General features: G+C 39.8%; 1 protein-coding gene across 1 annotated transcript; it reads right to left on the bottom strand.

Moving 5' to 3' along the window:
• Window positions 1-5,823: 5,823 nt before the first annotated feature.
• On the bottom strand, window positions 5,824-6,762 carry LOC101986879 (olfactory receptor 13D1). The gene has a single exon (XM_005362187.1). It carries the CDS (start codon window positions 6,760-6,762, stop codon window positions 5,824-5,826), a length of 939 nt encoding a protein of 312 aa, XP_005362244.1.
• Between the last annotated feature and the right edge of the window lie 12,076 nt (window positions 6,763-18,838).

Genomic DNA, 18,838 nt, shown 5'->3' with positions numbered 1-18,838 from the left:
TGCAAGCAGTTGTCCATTGGAGGCTCCTTCTTGGTTAGAGCTGGGAAACCATGTCCACATTCTTGTAAATCTCTAATTGAAATGAAAACTATAAATATTTAACTGTAAAGAATGACATGATGAACTACTTATGAGAAAAAGACGCAATGACATGTATAGATTCCTTTAAAATATATCAAAAGAGGAACAGAGAACAGACTCGTCACCCTAAATAAATCTAGTAAACTATGAAAGGCAGAAGCTGGTTGGCAGTACATGATGCTCAGCATTAGTTTTTCTCTGATCCCCTTTATGTGGGAAAGAGTTAGAATGCACATGGTTTGATTGAAGAAATACATAAACTTTGTGAAGTCTATGGTCTGTGGAAGAATTTATCTGTGATTGAGGGAAAGGTAGTACTTGAATCCTAAGCGGTATAATTATAAATCTTATTTTTATTAAAAATAGATTTTTTTCATACAATATATTTTGATTACACTTTTCCCTCCCCCTACTCCTTACCTCCTCTTGCATCCAGATCCATGCCCTTTCTGTCTCTCCTTAGAAAACAAAAATGAGCCAAAGAAAAGGCACAAGAAATGCATATTAGAAGCTGAGACACATGTTCACACCCACGAGAATACCACAAAAATACAAAACCAGAAACCATAATATATACACAGAGGACATGTAATGTTAAAAAAAAGGCGCTGACGAACATTGTGAGACAAAGAACTTTCAAAGAGTTTGCTGAGTTCTTTTTGTGTTAGCCAACTGCTGCTAACACATTTAGGGCTTGCAGCCTACCCTAAAGAGTGTTTTTTTCCCCCCAGTGAGACTCCCTTGGAAAAAACAAACTTTTCATTTGCAAGTGGCTGTCAGTTAGGTCTTGCTTCTGGATTAGGGATGGAGCGTGTGTTCACTTTCCTTTTAGGTTTAGGACCCCATCTGATACAGGCCCTATGTATGCTGCCAGTCTCTATGAGTTCGTATGTGCTGTATTTAGAAGGTTTTGTTTCCTTGGTGTCCTCAATCCTAAAATTATACACAAATACAAAGCTGATCAAAATTATTTCGGCTGTGTTCCAGAGCATGGTTGTAAAGTGATATAGGTAGAATCAGGGTGTGATGTGGAAAGTCCTTACATAGCCTGGTATTAGTCAGCATTTCTATTGCTGTGAAGAGACGTCATGACCACAGCCACTCTTATAAAGGAAAACATTTAGTTGGGGTGGCTCACTTACAGTTCAGAGGTTCAGTCCACTATCATCATGGTGGGCCATGGCAGTGTGCAGTCAGACTTGGTGCTGCAGAAGTAGTTAGGAGTCCTAAATCTTGCAGGCAACAGGAAGTGGTCTGAGATGCTGGGTGGGTATCTTGAGCATATATGAGACCTTAAAGCCCATTTACACGGTGAGATACTTTCTCAAACAAGAACACACCTACTCCAACAAGGCCACACTTCCTAATAATACCACTTCCTATGAGGAATGGGGGCTATCTCAGTTCAAACTACCACACCTGGGTTACATGACGTGGCTTGGAATTGGAGAGTAGGGAAGAAGTAGTCAGACCTAGGTTGTGTTTGAGTGTAGAATAGATAGAATTTGCTGATGGGCTGGCTGCAGATGCTGCACTTCCTGAAATGGAAAAGTGCTGTGGGACAATGGATTAGATCCTGTCAATTGTATTTTAATAAAATGCTGATTGGCCAGTAGCCAAGCAGAAAGTATAGGTGGGACAACCAGGCAGGAAGTAGAGGTGGGGCAACAAGAACAGGAGAATTCTGGGAAGAGGAAAGCTTTTTCTGCATTTGTGACCCAGCCACCGAAGAAGCAAGATATGACTGCCTCACTGAATAAGGTAATGAGCCATGTGGCTAACATAGACAAGAATAATGGGCTAATATAAGTTATGAGTTAATAAGAAGCCTGAGCTAATGGGCCAATCAGTTTATAACTAATGTAGATCCCTGTGCATTTCTTTGGGGCTAAACGGCTGTGGGACCTGGTGGGACAGAAAACCTCAGAAACAGGAAAGACTCAAAGGAAAGTACTTTAAAGATAGGAAATTAAAGTTTCTATTTTGGACATGCCCTTACAAGGCTGTTAAAGTGGGTCTCAGGGATAGTGATACATATAGAAGTCACTGTTGTATATGTTAATCTTTTTAGTTGGTCATTCTTAAGTTACAGTTTTAGTAAGCTCGTTCAGAAATTACATCTGTGTGTAACTGGACTGGGTAGACTCTATCAATCTGTTAGAATCTTCCAATGTCCAGAATGAAGAAGACCTTATATACAACCTGAGGGAATATCATTTTAACTCATGATATTGTTACAGTAGTTGCATGTGTTGCATATATTACAATAACACTGTGCACACATTAAAAGAATTCTCTTGAAAGACAAATAGGTGCCCGTAGGATGGCTTAGTGAGTAAAGATGCTTGCCACAAACATTGATGACTTGAGCTCCATACCTAGGAAGGAGAGAACTGACTTAAAAGTTATCTCCTGACCACCACTCCTGTGCCATCCTGTGCGTGCACACACATAACACACACACACAAACAAGGGAAATAAACTTATTTCTTAAAAAGACAAATAGACCATACGAAAGGTAAAATAATGATCCAATGAATCATCTGATAAAATCCCACTTTGTTATATAATCTGTGGAATTCCAAATCCAGATATTTCCCATAATGAACTTTTGATAAACCAATAGCTGCAGGTGTAGCTAAAGAGAACACAGATCTTTACACAGTAAGTCCTTCAGCTTAACTACACTGCTGTAAAAGTTTAAGTCAAGGGAACTGAGGTAGAGGGATGACAGCACTTGAGTTCAGAGGGGGCACTTGAGAGACACGGTGAACTTGTCGAGAAGGCCAGAGTGAGGGAGTTTTAGAATGACAGCTGTAAGGATTGCTCGGGCCATGGGAAAAACCTTTTTCTTCACTACAAGACAGCCAACACATTGACTTTGTGAATACATTGCTTCACTCACTCATCCAGCACACACTGTGTTTTGTTTGTTTGCTTGGCTTTTCTTTTTACTCTGCTCTTTTGGGTGCCCTCCACCCAGCTCCCAAATCAACACACAGATAATTATTAATACTTATGAATGCCCAGTGTTCGCTTGGCTTATTTCTAGCCAGCTGTTCTGAAATTATCCAAGTATCCCATCTACCATTTGCCTCCGGGCTTTTTACCTTTCTCTATTCTATATGTCTTTCTTCTCACTCTGCTGCTAGCTGTGTGGCTAGCCTCTGGTATCCTCCTCTCCTCCCTTTCTCACTCGCTATCCCTCTCTTCTCCCTTTTATTCTCTCTTCCCGGCAGTCCTGCCTATCCTTTCTCCTGCTCAGCTTTTGCCCATTCATCTCTCTGTTAGACCGATCATGTGTTTTAGACAGGCAAAGTAGCACAGCTTCACAGAGTTAAACAAAGGCAACATAAAAGAATGCAACTGATCTTTGCATTAAACAAATATCACACAGCATAAATGAATAAACACATCTTTAATCAATATTCCAAGACAACACACTTTCTTTTTCAGGGGAGAAAGGGCACATTTTGGTTCAGAATTCTAGGGTATTGTGGGAAGTCATGAAAACAGGGGCTAACGGGAGCTAATTACCATTGCCCTCAATCAGAAAGATGAATGCAAATTTTCAGTTCACTTTCTTGTTTCAGTGCAGTTCAGGGAAAGATACGATCACAGTTCAAGACAATCCCCTATACTTGTGCAGAGGCTCATCTTCCAGGTGATTTCCTCTGTTCTGGATATTAATGATTAGTTTGTTTTTGTTTTAATTTCGTGACAGGTAGTGCAGGATGACCTTGAAGTTAAGATTTGCTTTGACAAATAATATTGGAAGACAAAAATTCCTTGTGCATGTGAAAGAGGTGTATGCACATGGGGTGCATGTGTGTGTGCGCACACACATGAATGCATTTTTCAGGGTACAAGTGGAGGCCACAGGAGGACATGTTTTGTCTCTCCTGATGGAGGAAGGTCATTGGTTAATTAAATAAAGAAGCTGCTTGCCCTGATAGGTTAAAACAGGAGGGAGGAGTAAACAGAGCAGAATGCTGGGAGGAAGAGGAAGTGAGGTCAGACTCCACAGCTCTGCTCTCGGGAGCAGATGCCTCAGAGAGACGCTATGCTCCCCGCTCCTGGGAAGATACACTCCCGGTAAGACCGGTGCTCACTAAGACCGGTGCTCACAGATTATTAGAGATGGGTTGATCGGGATATCAGAATTAGCCAGTAAGGGCTAGAGCTAAAGGGCCAAGCGGTGATTAAATGAACACAATGTCCGTGTAATTATTTCAGGTAGAGCTAGCCATGTGGGCGGCCGGGTGCCGGGACGCAGCCCGCCGCTCCTATTTCTACACTCTCCTTATCTTATTCACTTGAGACAGGGCATCTCATGGAACCTAGAACTAGGTTGGAAGCTAGGAAACCCTAGCAATCCTTCTGTCTCCACAGCATGTGAGTTACAGGTTCTTGTGAGTCATGTCTAGCTTTTCAAATGGGTGTTAGCATCTGAACTCCAGTCCTTGTGAACATACAAGGTCATCCACTGGGCTGTCTTAGGGAAAAAAAATGCTTCACGTGAGAGTTTTCACCGCCCTTCTTCCATAACAGATCTAGACTTCTCAACTTCTTTAAAATCTATCTTTCTCTAAATTCCTTGCCTTAGCAGGATAGATTGTTTTGCATGAAAAAGATGCCCATGATTAAGGAAGGAGCAGAGGAGAGGTTGAAAACCGTTGGATGATTGGGCGATAAGAAATGTTGGGAAAGATGTTTAGAAGCAGCTGTGAGCTGAAAGCAATGGGGATTTTAGAAGTTCTGCCGTGGTTCAGCAGTTTTAAAAACACTCGAGTACTGATGCTAAAAGTGCTTTGCTTGATTCTAATCATGGTTCTTTCTTTGGTAAGAAGGAACCGTGTTGATGCTGGTTTTATAAGGGTTGTGATGCAAGTCCAATACCCATAAAAAGAGGCAGACGATGGGTTGTGTTCTTTCTTTATTTGGCTTTGTATTGAATGAGCACAAATCCGAAGTGTACGGTTTTACACACTTTTCTAACATAAACACCACTCAGATGCCGTCTCTTGTCCTCAGACGCCCACCTTGCCTTTCATGTAAGCCTCTTCTGGGTTCTAGCAGAGAAATGGCCTCAGATTCTGCTTCTTCATCAACCTTAGCAGGAAGAATGCTACTTTTCTCAAACTGGAGCAGAATTTGGGACTAGTGTAATTCGCCTGACTTGACTGACTTGCTGTGTGGAATTAATCCCTGGAGTAAAGGGGTCATTTAATTGGCTAGCCCTATGCTCAGTGCTTGCCACTATTTCCAGGAGGAAGGGTTAGCTTTTCCCAGCACCACATGGACTCAAAGGAAAGACTAGGAAGTCGTAAAATGAAAGGATATTTTCTTTATCATTAGAGGAGATTCTAGACCGTAGAATAATGGGGGTTAAAATTGAAATGAATGAAAAGGAGACTTAATAAAAAGAAGTAGATGATGGATGGATGAAGGGAAGCACAAGAAAAATGGCAGAGAGAAGGGAAAGACAAAAATAAGGGAAAAAGAATTAGAGGGTAAAATGGAGATAGAAGACATGAGAAAGGTTGATTTGACGAAGAACCACAGGGGATTTATTAGAAGAACTGCATACAGTTAGAGAGTCTGCAAACACTATGATATTCAGAAGGTTTACATGACATATGTTGAAACAAATTGGCATTTCATCCTTGGTCTTTCAAGCAGATTTTGGAAACACAGCATCTCATTTGCACCCAGGCTGAGTAGCAGGTGCCTCAGGGCCTTTCATATTTTCCATAGATATAAATGTTTACTCAAAATTTTCTTCACAGCTTCCTTTACCTCCTTATTCCTCAAACTATAGATGATCGGATTCAACATTGGAGTCAGCACACCATAAGACAGCCCAATGATTTCATCAGATGCGTTGGTGTGCTTTGACTTGGGTTTCATATACATAAAAAGGGCCGAACCATAGAATAAGATGACCACAGTTAAGTGGGCTGAGCAGGTAGAAAAGGCTTTCTTCCTTCCTTCCGCAGAATTAATTCTCAGGATGGAGGAAAGAATAAAAATATAGGACACAAAAATTAACAGCAGAGGAACCATTAACAAAACAATACTGGCCACCGTCATGATAAGCACATTCATGGTGATATCTGAGCATACAAGTTTCAGAAGAGCCAGGATCTCACAGGTAAGGTGATCAATGATATTATTGCCACAGAAAGGCAACACCATTGTCGAGACTGTTTGCACTAGAGAGTTCAGACAGCCTATGACCCAGGACCACACAGCCATGTGCACATATAACACCTTGTTCATGATTACAGGATACCTCAATGGATTGCAGATGGCTACATACCTATCATAGGCCATTACAGCTAGGAGGACACACTCTGTGGAGCCCAAGCCAAGGGAGATAACCATTTGCAGAGCACAACCAAGGAAGGTGATGGATTTTCTCTCTGACATAAACATGATAAGCATTTGAGGAATGGATGAGGATGTGTAACAGATATCCAAAAAGGAGAGGTTCCCAAGAAAGAAGTACATGGGGGTATGGAGTCGAGCGTCCAGGATACTAACAACAATGAGGAGACTGTTCCCCAGAAGGATTATCAAGTACATGATGAGACAGAGCACAGACAGGAAAAGCTGGACTTCTGGATACTGAGATAGGCCCACGAGGAAGAATTCCGTCACTGCAGAATAATTTCCCATCTCGACACACTTCCCTCACCTGCAGAGAGCACACAAAGACGTGACTCAAGGAAACTTAGGATTTTGATAGGGATCCATAATGTAACTTTCACATGTATTATTATTCTTAGGAAGGTTCCTAGAAGTCACAATGGCAGGGTTAGGATATTTTCCACTAATAATGAAAGAGATGCAGACAGGTAATACTGCTTTGCATCAAATGGCACCAGAGGCCTGGACTTGTGCTAGCAATTAGGTCCCTAATTGAAGGCAATCTCAGGTCAACTTCTTTCAAGTGTGGTCACATTAGTATTTTTATTAGTGAATATCTTGGAATAAAGCTGTATCTTTTTTTTTTTTTGAGACACCGTTTCTCTGTGTATCCCCGACTATCCCTGAACTTGTTCTGTAGACCAGGCTGGCCTTGAACTCAGAGATCTGCCTGCCTCTGCCTCTGCCTCCCAAGTGCTGGGATTAAAGCTAAACCATGACCAGCTAAACTGTATCCTATTAAAGCTGGGTCTAAAAGTATCATTTTGATTTGTGCCTTGCCACCATTTTAGACTATTGCCCATTTAAATTACTTAACTTTTTAGCATTGTGGCTAGGTAGGCTAGTGTCAGCTAGAGAAATGACTAAAACAATAATGTTTTGGTAATTCGCTTTGTGAATTAAATTAGGTGGAATCCACTTGATTGCATAATAGGTAGTTGCAATATGTCACTATAAATGAACATAGTAGAGTAAAATGCATAATAAAACAATATTTTAAAATATATGTTCATATTTAATAAATTAGGTTTTCAAGTCTAGTTTACTGAAAAGGAAATAGATGATTTGATTAAAAACGTTAAAGGGCCTGTATGTGGTCGTATACACATTTAATCTCAGGGCTTGATAGTCAGAGGTGGTGAATTTCTGTCAGTTTGAGGCCAGCCTGGACCACATAGCAATTTCTGGACCAGTTAGGGCTACATAGTGAGATCCTATCTCAAAAACACTCTGATATTAGAGTAAAGGAATTAAAGGTATAATAGGAACATTTTTCCTTGGAGCATCTGAACAGTGAGGAGTCTGGAGACCATGAAGCTTGGTTCACAGGAACTTCTAAGCTCTGAGGATGCTTGGATCCTGTCCTGTATAGTTTTGCTCAGCCTGGAATCCATTCTCCTTAAATTGAAATCACCAAGAATTATATTTCTTTCTTTTACAACTTTTCAGTGCCTTAAATTCTCTATTTTTCCTGCCATTTAGCTCCTATCTAGGAGTTCTAAATTTTCAAATTTCATTTTTTGCAAGATAAGACAATATAGCTTTATAAGTACTTAGTAATATATATATATATATATATATATATATATATATATATTATTTCAGTTTTTATATTTTGTGCTTTAAATGATATCCCAAGATAGTCAACAGTAGTTTTGTTTTGGGCTACCAGGCTTTTGTATGTGATGAAACTAATGGCTAATTTTTGAGCACTTCATTGTTACCTAATTATACTTTTGCAAGCTAAATGAACGTCTTAACTCATTAAGCCGAACCATAGAGTGAGCTGTCTGAACCAGTAGACCAGACCGTCTCTCACAGCCTCCTACACGAATTCTCAGCAAGAGACAACTATTAGGAAGAAGTTCCTTCTTGCTGTGTTAAACTTAATAGCAAGCTTCACTTGTTTTACTTTGAATCATAAGTGTGATACAGACGAAAACTCTGAAGGCTGGATCATAGCCTCCTTCTGTAACAGTTTCGCAGTTACTGGAATGAGCATCATCAAGAACAATGATGTGAGAATCATCCCCATCTCACTTCCCTCTATCAACCACGCACCTGGAATCTTCCAGCCTCTGTTGTTTATGCTGCAAATCAATACACACTTTCGAGTCTTAAGTGGCCTTGTTGTTGCCTTTTCTTCCATCTCCAAGTGGCTTTATCATTCTGTTCTGTTCTGTTCTGTATCTTATAGCTGTAGCTCTACATCCGTAAAACAACCCTTGTTCCATTTCCCCCGTATTTATTTCCTAGGGTGTCTAAATATGATTATAGCCTAGTTATATAAGGGATTGTACCCTAAATCTTTTCTCCAGTATCATAGCGCCTGTTTTCTGGGCTGTAGTGGAATGGAGATTTTTCTTCTTCATCTGATTGTATCTGTATCCATATTATATATTTTCTTTGACGCCCTTGTATCAAAAGAGCTTAAAGATATGGATGAAGGGCTCACTGTAAGGCTGGTCAAATGTGAGGGCGCTCTCATCTTTTGTGGAACAGGACAGAACAAATGTTCTTTGTGCATTTCCTTTCCATATTGGTGATGGGGAACCTCCTTCAGTCAAAGGCCTTTGAGAAACTGGGGCGTGACCTTGGGTACCAAGAAGCCCATTGGACCGCTTTCTTGCTAGCTTCCTGCTTGCCACACCTGGATGTTCGAGCCTTTTCTGTTTCCTAGTTGTGATCTGTGAGTTCCCTTTTAATAAAGAACACCTTAGTATACCCTATTGGGAGCTAGTGTGGGATTCTTTGATTTGCTTCCCCCTCCCCGATCTGAAGCGTTCCGCTTCCTGTCAGTTCTTTTTCCTTCTGAGAACACCGCCTGGACAGTGCTTCTGGCAAAGGTTAACACAGAAGCGATGGCAACCCTATTTTAACACATTAGGAAAGACTTTGTTTCTCCCTGTACTTAACTTTGCTATCTAGACACACTGACCACAAGGACTGACTCCCACAAAGGAACAAACAAGTCCAGGAAGAAATTTTAATTTTTAGAATATAGTTGTGAAGTAAAAGGAGAAAGGGAACATAAAAGGAAGAATAAAGAAAGGCAATACTTACAATCTGCTGAAAGCGTGTGAACAGAACACGTGCACCATGGCAGCAGGGCTGTTGAGCAGAAAAGGATGAAGGACTTGTGGCATCCTTTCTCTATTCGGATCCAGGCAAGGCAAGTTATTGTTTTTAGGTGAAGGGTTAGCTAGAGAAATGAAAGTCGGTAATTACACAGAATGAACCAAAGCACACAAAAGCCGTTTTTGGTTCCTCACTGTCCTCTCCCCTCCCTATTCTGCCGCTTTACTCTGCTGTGATGGAGCCAAGGAAGGAGTTCACAGGTGGGTCCCCTCCAGTGGCTTCCATCAGTTTCTCCAAAAACCACCAATAGAAGTAGAAATAAACTCTTCCTGGCTGTCCTGGAACTCGCTTTTTAGACCAGTCTGACCTCGAACTCACAGAGATCTGCCTGCCTCTGCCTCCCAAGCTGGGATTAAAGGTGTGCACCACCACCGCCCAGCAGAAAGACAATGTATATGCTACGTTATGCAACTTCAAGGCGGTCTTTAGCCCAGGCACCAATCAAACCCATCTTACATCCCTTGATATGAGAAACTGAAATCATGACTGCTCTTCCTAGTGCTTTGCATCGATTGCATTTTCTCTCGCCTTTGGATTTTTAACTACTAACTTTTCTTCACGCACATGCTATTTTACTAAGGTAGAAAACTTGCAGCTCAAGCTGTTTTCTAAGAGCCCTTGCTATGTACTCTCTTACTCAACACAGACTATGCCATGTATGGTAGGATTCACAATAGGGTTCTATTGTCAGTATTTGACTTTCAAAATGGACACAGGGTTCAAAATGCATATGGTAGGTATTTAGTACAGTTTAAGAAAAAATTAATTTACATGCTGCCTACCACATACTCAAATGAAAATAGTATAACTTATTAAACTAAAATAGCCTTTACCTAAATCTGTCAGAGCAGAGACAATTTAATTTGTAGGTACACATACAAAGAATACAGGGCACATTAAACCATATGTTAAAATGATGTCATTTATTTTTATTAATTCACAGAATTCCAAATTTATCGTAATATATGAAACAAATAGCTAACCCCCCCCCAATGGATTGCTATCTAACTGGATATAAAAAGAGTATTGGATGGCCTACAGCATCCTTTCTTGATGTAAACATTTGGTAATCTAGACCAAGGAAGATGATCATTAAGATGTTAAGGATGACCTTTGTCAAGCTATTAGTCACCACATCGCAAATGATGAGATGTTGATGCATATCTCTAAGATTCATTGCAAATTTATTATTAATTAACATTTCCACCAAAGCATCTAATAATAGAATAAATAAAAATAAATAACCATGCATGTGCTATTATTATTTTAAGTCAAATTATGTTCTAGTAGCTGTTATAACTTTTCCTTCAGGAATCTGAGATCTTTCATGTGAAGGCCATGGTGTGACAAGCAAAAAGACCTAGTGTCACATGCAATATATGAAAGGTGTAGTCTTAGAGCAGAGTTAAGGACAACGGAGGACAATGCTCATAGCACATGGAAAATAATTAAACTTTCTGACACTATCAATGATGATGATTTCCTATATGTAACTAGAGAAGTTGAGATTTTTATCTCTAATGTAGGATTTGAGGTGTTAATAATCAAACACTATTTTCCAAATAAATTTTAGCTAACCTTGTTTTACTATTATAAACATCAGAAAGGACTTTTTCAGATTTTCCTCAGAGGAACCTCCAGAACTTTGATGTGAGTTTTCTCTAAAGCCATAACGGGCAGAACTGGAGAAAGGCTTTATGCTATTTCTTGTACTGTAGGTGGATGCAATGCCTTTGATGCTCTGATTTTGGCTCGGAAAATTTATACAGGTACCCCTATCAGTAGACAGGTTTACACAGATTCAATCATAAAAAAATAATTCTGTAACTCACTGGTTAGAATGCACTCAAGTTTAGGAGTGCAGTAAGGCTACACTGTAACTACCTAGCAATCACACACACACACACACACGCACACACGCACACACGCACACACGCACACACGCACACACGCACACACGAACAACACACACACGCACACACGCACACACACACACACATGCAAAGAAGGGAGACTTGTGGGTTAGGAGGGCATGTGTGGAGCAACACCCAGGGCACTGTTACCTCTGCTCTTTTTGCTCTTCTTTCTGTTGTAGGTGATGTTTCGCTTCCTGGTCCTTCTGGCTGTGTTGCTCTGCCTCTAGAGGCTTAGTGGGAGATTGATCCTTTTTATTGTGCATCAGCAAAGGAAGGGGAACCAAATGTGGATCAAAAAGCACCCCCCCCACCTTTTTACCAAGAAAGAGCAGTGCATTGTTTGTAAAGAGTGTTGTTCACTCTGGTTCTGACTGTAGTCCAAGGAATCACTCAACAGTTTGCCATTCACTCGCTTTGGAAGGTTTCTTTAGGAGAACATATTCTGCACTAATGATGACAGTTCCTTCTTCCTCCAGATTTCTAACTGTTTAGAAGTCCTTTCCTTCTTGACAAGAAAGATGTTTGTCTAAACAAATAACTTCCAGGAGCTCTAAAAGGAGTTGATATGAAACAGCTTTGGGGAAGGTAAAATTAAATCTTCCTTCCTTCCTTCCTTCCTTCCTTCCTTCCTTCCTTCCTTCCTTCCTTCCTTTCTTCCTTTCTTTCTTTCTTTCTTTCCAGTTCTACCCTTCTTACGACCACCACCATGTGGATACAGAGTGAATTCTTTCATTGCTCAGAATGCAGTAGAAACTTAATTCACTTACCTTATGGACTCTTCCTCTGAGCAAGGGCTTAGTTGTAGTATTGATTAGAAGAAGCGTTCTGTTCAATTACTTTTGGTCTGCAGCCATAGCAACCTACTGTGAGTAGTTCTCTTACCTCCATTTCTGTCGGTAAGGTGTTTTTGTGGAGTACTGTGAGTCTCAAGAGGAGCTGTTTGGGACAAGAGACTTTATCCAGAGTTGTCTCTGTGATTTCTCGGCTGTATAAATCTTGCACAGATTACACTTAACTCAAGCATCACATAGATAGACTAACAGTGTCTAAATTGTAGGGTTATCATGAAGATTAACACAATACCCAAAAGATCTTAGCAGAAAGGGTGCATAATAATATAGTATGTTCAATTCCCAGGCTACTATTTTTTCATCTTCTAAGTAAGCAGAAGTCAATTTGAAATTTTATTCATAAGTAACAAGGTTATTTCCTTCAAGAAATAATTTCCTATTTCATTAACATTTTTAAATAAAATAAATTATTCTGTATTCTGTTTCCCTAAATCATCTATCCTTTGTGAAAATAACTCTTTAGAACTCTGTTTAACCTACATAACTTAGGGTTCTCAGATTATCCACATATAATAGATTACATCATTGACTGGGACCACAACCTTCAATTAAGGAAGACTTCATAGATACGAGCATAGACATTCTGTCCAACGTGTACTTTCTCTAGCACATTGCTAAAATGCCCTTTACACCCTGAAGTACAACAGCATGTGGCTGCACACTGAGGCATGGAAACAAGTATGAGATCATGGTGACTGTTCCTAGTCCCATAGCTTAAACTAGAGCTCCCTTCTCTCTGAGCTACAGTTAGTTTGTAGAACCCTGACATAAGTAATCTATAACTCTAAATGGCTGGTAGGTGTGTGTGTGTGTAGGGGGTGGGCTACCAAAATAAAGTTCCTAATTCCAGAAAAAATTCCTATTGAAAGTTTGAGTCAATATGGCAATTTGCCACCTATCTACTTGCTAACCTCTGGGCACTAAGTATTTCCAGGGGACCTCACAGTGCCTCTGGAAGCCAATTTAAATCCATCTTTGTTATCTTCTAAGAGATCCTATAATCCCACAAGTGATTTAAAGTTGAGTATTTAAATCTTCCTACAGGTAAAAACTTTTAGGACATTTTGGGCAATGTCTAGAAGACCTAATTTATCTACCTCATTAAATAGCAATTTTTCTATCTTCTTTCAATGTTTTTCCCTGATTATACAGATAATATATTCTATTGTCGAGTATTTCAACACCCAGGAAAGGACAAAGGTGGAGTTGAAAGTGTTCTATAATTCCAATAAAACTATTGATATTTTGGTAGATTTTCATTTTCATGTGTATTCTTTATGTAGCACTGGCTTCCCATTGCTAAGACAAAATTGAGGGGGAAAAGACTTACCATGGCTCAGTGTTTTAGAGTTTTCCATAAAGACCTCAAACCTGGGGCCTTGGGTCCAATGACTTCTGGCCTGAGGTGAGGCTAACATCATGGCATCATGGTGGGAAACAAATAGCAGAACACAGATGCTCACCTCATGATAGGAGAGAGAGAGAGAGAGAGAGAGAGAGAGAGAGAGAGAGAGAGAGAGAGAGAGAGAGATATCTTGGAACTCTTCAAAGGCACCTCCTCAGTGACGTACTTCCTCCAACTAGGATCTACTTCCTTATAGTCAATTCAACTATGAAGTCATCAATACATCGATAAGGTTAGAACTCTCATTAGTCAAATGCATCACTGTAACCCTATTCGTTAGGCACTAGGATATCAACACATGAACCTTTGAGGACATTTTATATCTCAATAGGTCCTGGAATGGAGGCAGTCCAGTGACTAGGAGCACTCATTATTTTTGCAAAGGTCCTGTGTTTGGTTTCTAGCATCCACAAGGTGGCTCACAGCCATTCATAAGTCCAGTTTCTGGGAAGTCAGAACTTTCTTCCGTGCTCCATGAACACCAGGCATGCATACAGTGTATATACTTACACATAGGCCAAATACTCATACACATAAAATAAATTAAATTATTAAATTTAATTTAAATTAAAATTTAAAAAATTAAATTAAAAATTGCATAGGTCCTGAACGTGTATTGACTTTTGTCTTGTCGTTGTTTCCTACACAATGAAATGTAACAGCATATACAGCATCTATACTGTAATAAACTATACAAATAACCTAGAAGTAATTTCGTGCTTATGTGAGGATGTACATAGGTTATATGCAGCTTCTACAATGTTTTATATAAAGGATACAAACAGGTTTTGGTAAATGCTTCATGTTTTGGAATGAGTGCTTCACAGATGCTGAAGGAAAACTTTTTTTATGATTACTGATTTATATAAAAAGGGTACACAGAGGAAAGGCGTGTGGGAAGGGCACCCTGGGACTTCTGTGGACTTTTGTAGGTATGCCATACTACAGACTTCATAAACACATACATACTTTGGCAACTCAGAAGTTCTCCAAAGCCTATTCTTTGGGTTTTTGTCGGGGGGAGTTAGGGTTTTTATGGTTGTGTAGGAGTACTTTATTAAATAATTGGCTATTGATGATCAACCCAGTTCCCAGCTCTTCTTTCTTTCCCAAAGATACAGGGCAGGGAGATGAAGGTGTACAAATGGGAGATCCAACCTTGAATTTTCTGTCTCTTATTGGTGCAAATAGACTGTAGTTTCTGTCTTCCGGTCACATCTCTGATGTCTTTCCTCCTGATTTCAATCACATCTCTCTTGACTTTTCATTATGTAGCCCAGTTTTAATTAATTAATTAATTAATTAATCTAGTGTTAAATCTGTGCCCATACAAAAGCAATGGGTACCTGTGGAGGTCAGGGAACAACTTGTGAAAGTCAGTCCTTTCCCTATCAATCCATGTGTTTGTGGGATAGAACTTAGGTCATCAGGGTTGGTGTGGCAAACACCTCTACCGACTGAGTCATTTTGCTGGCTCTGATCCCAATTTCATGTCTCTGTTCTGTTCATTACATCATGACTTTTACATTTATGTGCTGTCCCCTTAATCCATACAAAGTCTGTTTGTTAGAGAAACAGAATACAAGCAAGAAACAAGTGTTGTTGAGGTGGTGGGAGATACTTAGGACAAAATGGGCCCATTGATGATTGTAGCAATATTATGTAACCATGGTGACCACATATAACCTTTAGCTTGAATAGACAGATGAGCTTCTATTTCTTTTCAATGATAGTAAAAGAAACCCATATGTGATTTCAAGGTGATAAAGTTTTTCTAGGCTCATCTTAAGACTAATAATTCAGAGTAAAAATAGCTGTATTTTAATGTAGGGAATCATTTTAAGGAACAGAAAAAGCTTGAACCAAGTTAAGTGTGTTGTACTCAACTTATCATAAGCCTGTCTTTAGAAGGATCAAAATGGACAGGAACACACATTTCCTGGTAGAAGGATAAGAAAATGGTATTTGAATGACATTTATCTAAGAGAGAGAGCAGGGCCTAGGAGTTAGGAAATGTGAGCAGTGTGTGCACATCTCTCCAGTGAGAATCATGCACAGATGTGTGCGAGCTCAGCCTGAGGCACGGTGACACAAAAGGAAGCCAGGGCAAGCTCTGTTGTATGGAGTTGACGCTGGCAGAGGTGGCCCCAGACACTAAAGCCCTAGACATTGATTTGCTATTTTAACAGTAGGCTGTAATACCTGACAGAGGGCTAAAGTAAATCCTGGGGTCTATGGGAGAAACGGGAATTGGTCCTGGGAAAACAGTTAATGAAACCAGAAAGGGAGAAGACGAGATGGTAGATTAGAACTTGGAAACCCTGAAGGCTTGCATTTGATTGTTAATCAAAGTCATCTTAATTGCTTCTCCTTGCCATTTTCTAAAGGGCTGGAAGATCACAGCTGCAGGTGATGTTTATACGATGACCAGACACATTTCAGACAAAATTATAATTCTGTATTTAGCAGAGCAGTTTAGGAAAACTCATTGCTCAATGAACTGAAACGAAGTCTCCTCCAAATCCCTACTTTGAAATCTTAACCACAGAGTGATGGCTGTAAAAGGAAAGATTTTTTTTTTTTTAAATGTGATAAATCCAAGCAGCGAAGCATCAACACCATTATTGGTATTTGAACCTGCAGCAAGATAGCAAGATTTCCTTGGGCAAAGTAACAAAAAAAACACACACAAAAAAAACAAAAAACAAAAACAAAACAAAACAAAAACCTAGATGTGTGGGAAGCAATCTATCATTGTACAGTATTTTTTCCTTTTATTGAAAATAGGAAGCAGGGTCTTTAGGAAGTGATTGGATCATAAAGATGGAGCATTTAAGAATGGGATTGGTGCCTTTACCATAGAGATCCCAGAAAGTCTCCAACCTTCTTCCATGTGAAGCAGCTGTGAGAAGAGGCCCGCGAGGAAGTGGGCATTTATCAATTATCATTAAATCTACCAATATCTTCATGTTGGCCTCTCCAGCCTTCAGAATCTGAAGAAATTAATTTCTGCCATTTATGAACTACTCAGTGTTGTAAGTATTTTGTTATAATAGCCCATGTGTACAAGAAAGTGAATGTTATCTCTCTCATTTGCAGTTTCTGAGGAAGTACTGCCTGGCTAGATTGTTATGAGTAGTACCTCCCAGTGACCTGGGCCCCGAACTCTTTCTAGTATATGGGAGAGGATAGAGCTGACAAAGAAGTTGGGTGGGACAAATTAGGCTTGGGTGAATTCCACATGAGTACTAGTTAGGGTTATGGTTTAGCAAATAGGAAGTTAGGTCATTCATTTAACCGAAGCATACTATGGTGGCGTGAATGGGAATTGTCCCCCCTGCCCCCACGCTGGGCTCATTTATTTGAATATTCAGTCAGTCCCCAATTTGTGTAACTATTTGGGGAAGATAAGGAAGTGGGGCTTGTTGGAGGTGTGTCCTTGGGGGCAGGCTTTGAGGTTTCTGAATCCCTGAGATACCTCCCTCTGCCTTGTGCTTATGGATCAAGAGGTAACCTTTCAGCTACTGCTCCAGCACCCTGCCTTCATGGTGTTTCTGGCCATGATGGTCATGGACTCTAAACCACAGAAATCGTAAGACCCCAATAAATTCTTTCTTCTATAAGTTGTCGTGGTCATGGTGTCTTCCTACAGCAAAAGAAAAATAACCAAGACTCACCATTCATTCTCAGTTAAATTGACTTATCTCGCATTTCTAGATAATACTCGTATCTTACATTTAAATTTGTCTGAAATAAATTTTACTACATTATATCATCTCTTTAATTGTATTACTGTATTTATTTGACTTACTTAGTATGTCTTTCTTTTTACAGATTTGTTTATAAAAATCTTTGTTTTTCCTCTATCTTTCATTTATTGTGAAACATAGCTTCTATAATGACTACAGTCAACTTACTTAATTCTTTTGTCCCCCAAACATTTACATTGTGATATAGCACAGCATATCTGTCCTCACATGAAGTTAGCAATGAGAATTCCTTCTCAGGTTTGATCTGTTGCAGCAAATAACACCATCTTTCACGTGCACGTTGCTTTCTTATGTTGCAGCTCTTGCTGAATGACATTTAGAAATATTGTCCACTGACAAAAATGAGCTCTGATGTCATGTTGTCTTTGCTTGGTCTTAATACTGTAGCTATTGGGCCCACTTGTAACCATGGTGGATGAATATTATATCCCATTTATGTTAAAAAAAATTGAAAGGAAGGGGGAAATGATGCCATTATATCACAATCTTAAAAAAGAAAAATAATTTAAAAAGTTGAATTCTTTATTTGTTTATATTCATTTCAACAGGTTGTCACCACAAATGTTGTAATAACTATTTCACGTCAGAATTTGTTTTCCTGTCCAAAAGCAAAACCTGGTTTGCTCAGGCGTGGAGATGGTTGTATTATTTGACACTTGGGCTGTGCTAGTGTGTGCATGGCTGCTCTTCCCTGAAGCCCAGCCCAGGGGTGCTGTTGACAGGAAGCTGCCATTTCCAAGCTAGGCTCCAGCAAATAGAGCCATTCCTCACACAGTTGGTGTTTGCTGAGATCAGTAGGTTCCCTGAGAGTGGGGAGATGGAATGTGCTTATGGTTTTTGACTGTACAAGTGACTCTTGACAGTCACTTCTGATGTCCTGACAGTAGGTGGCACTGTACGCCCGGATTTCTGCCATAGATTGACCTAAGGCACAAGGTAGGTAGGGTGGCAGCATCTTTGGTGACTTCGGGTGAGTGCAACCCTCAGTGGCGACATAGTACCTGTTAAAAATTCATTTTGCATATCAGGATAGATTTGGTGTGTCATTCTTTGGGCTGTTGGTCTCATTCCAACTTGGAGGTAAACATTTCTTTTATATCTTCTGAAAAACATTCAACAAAGATTAAAGAACATTATAGATGAGGCTAGACAGAGGCATGCATAAACAGAGTAGAAATCACTGTGCATATGGCTATATTGTTTGAAGATGCCAAGAGACCAGAATGATGCTGGTGGACTCATATT

This window comes from Microtus ochrogaster, linkage group LG5 (assembly GCF_000317375.1).
Source record: "Microtus ochrogaster isolate Prairie Vole_2 linkage group LG5, MicOch1.0, whole genome shotgun sequence".
Lineage (NCBI taxonomy): Eukaryota > Metazoa > Chordata > Mammalia > Rodentia > Cricetidae > Microtus > Microtus ochrogaster.
Note: the sequence above shows the minus strand (reverse complement) of the source record. Positions and strands in the feature narration are given on the sequence as shown.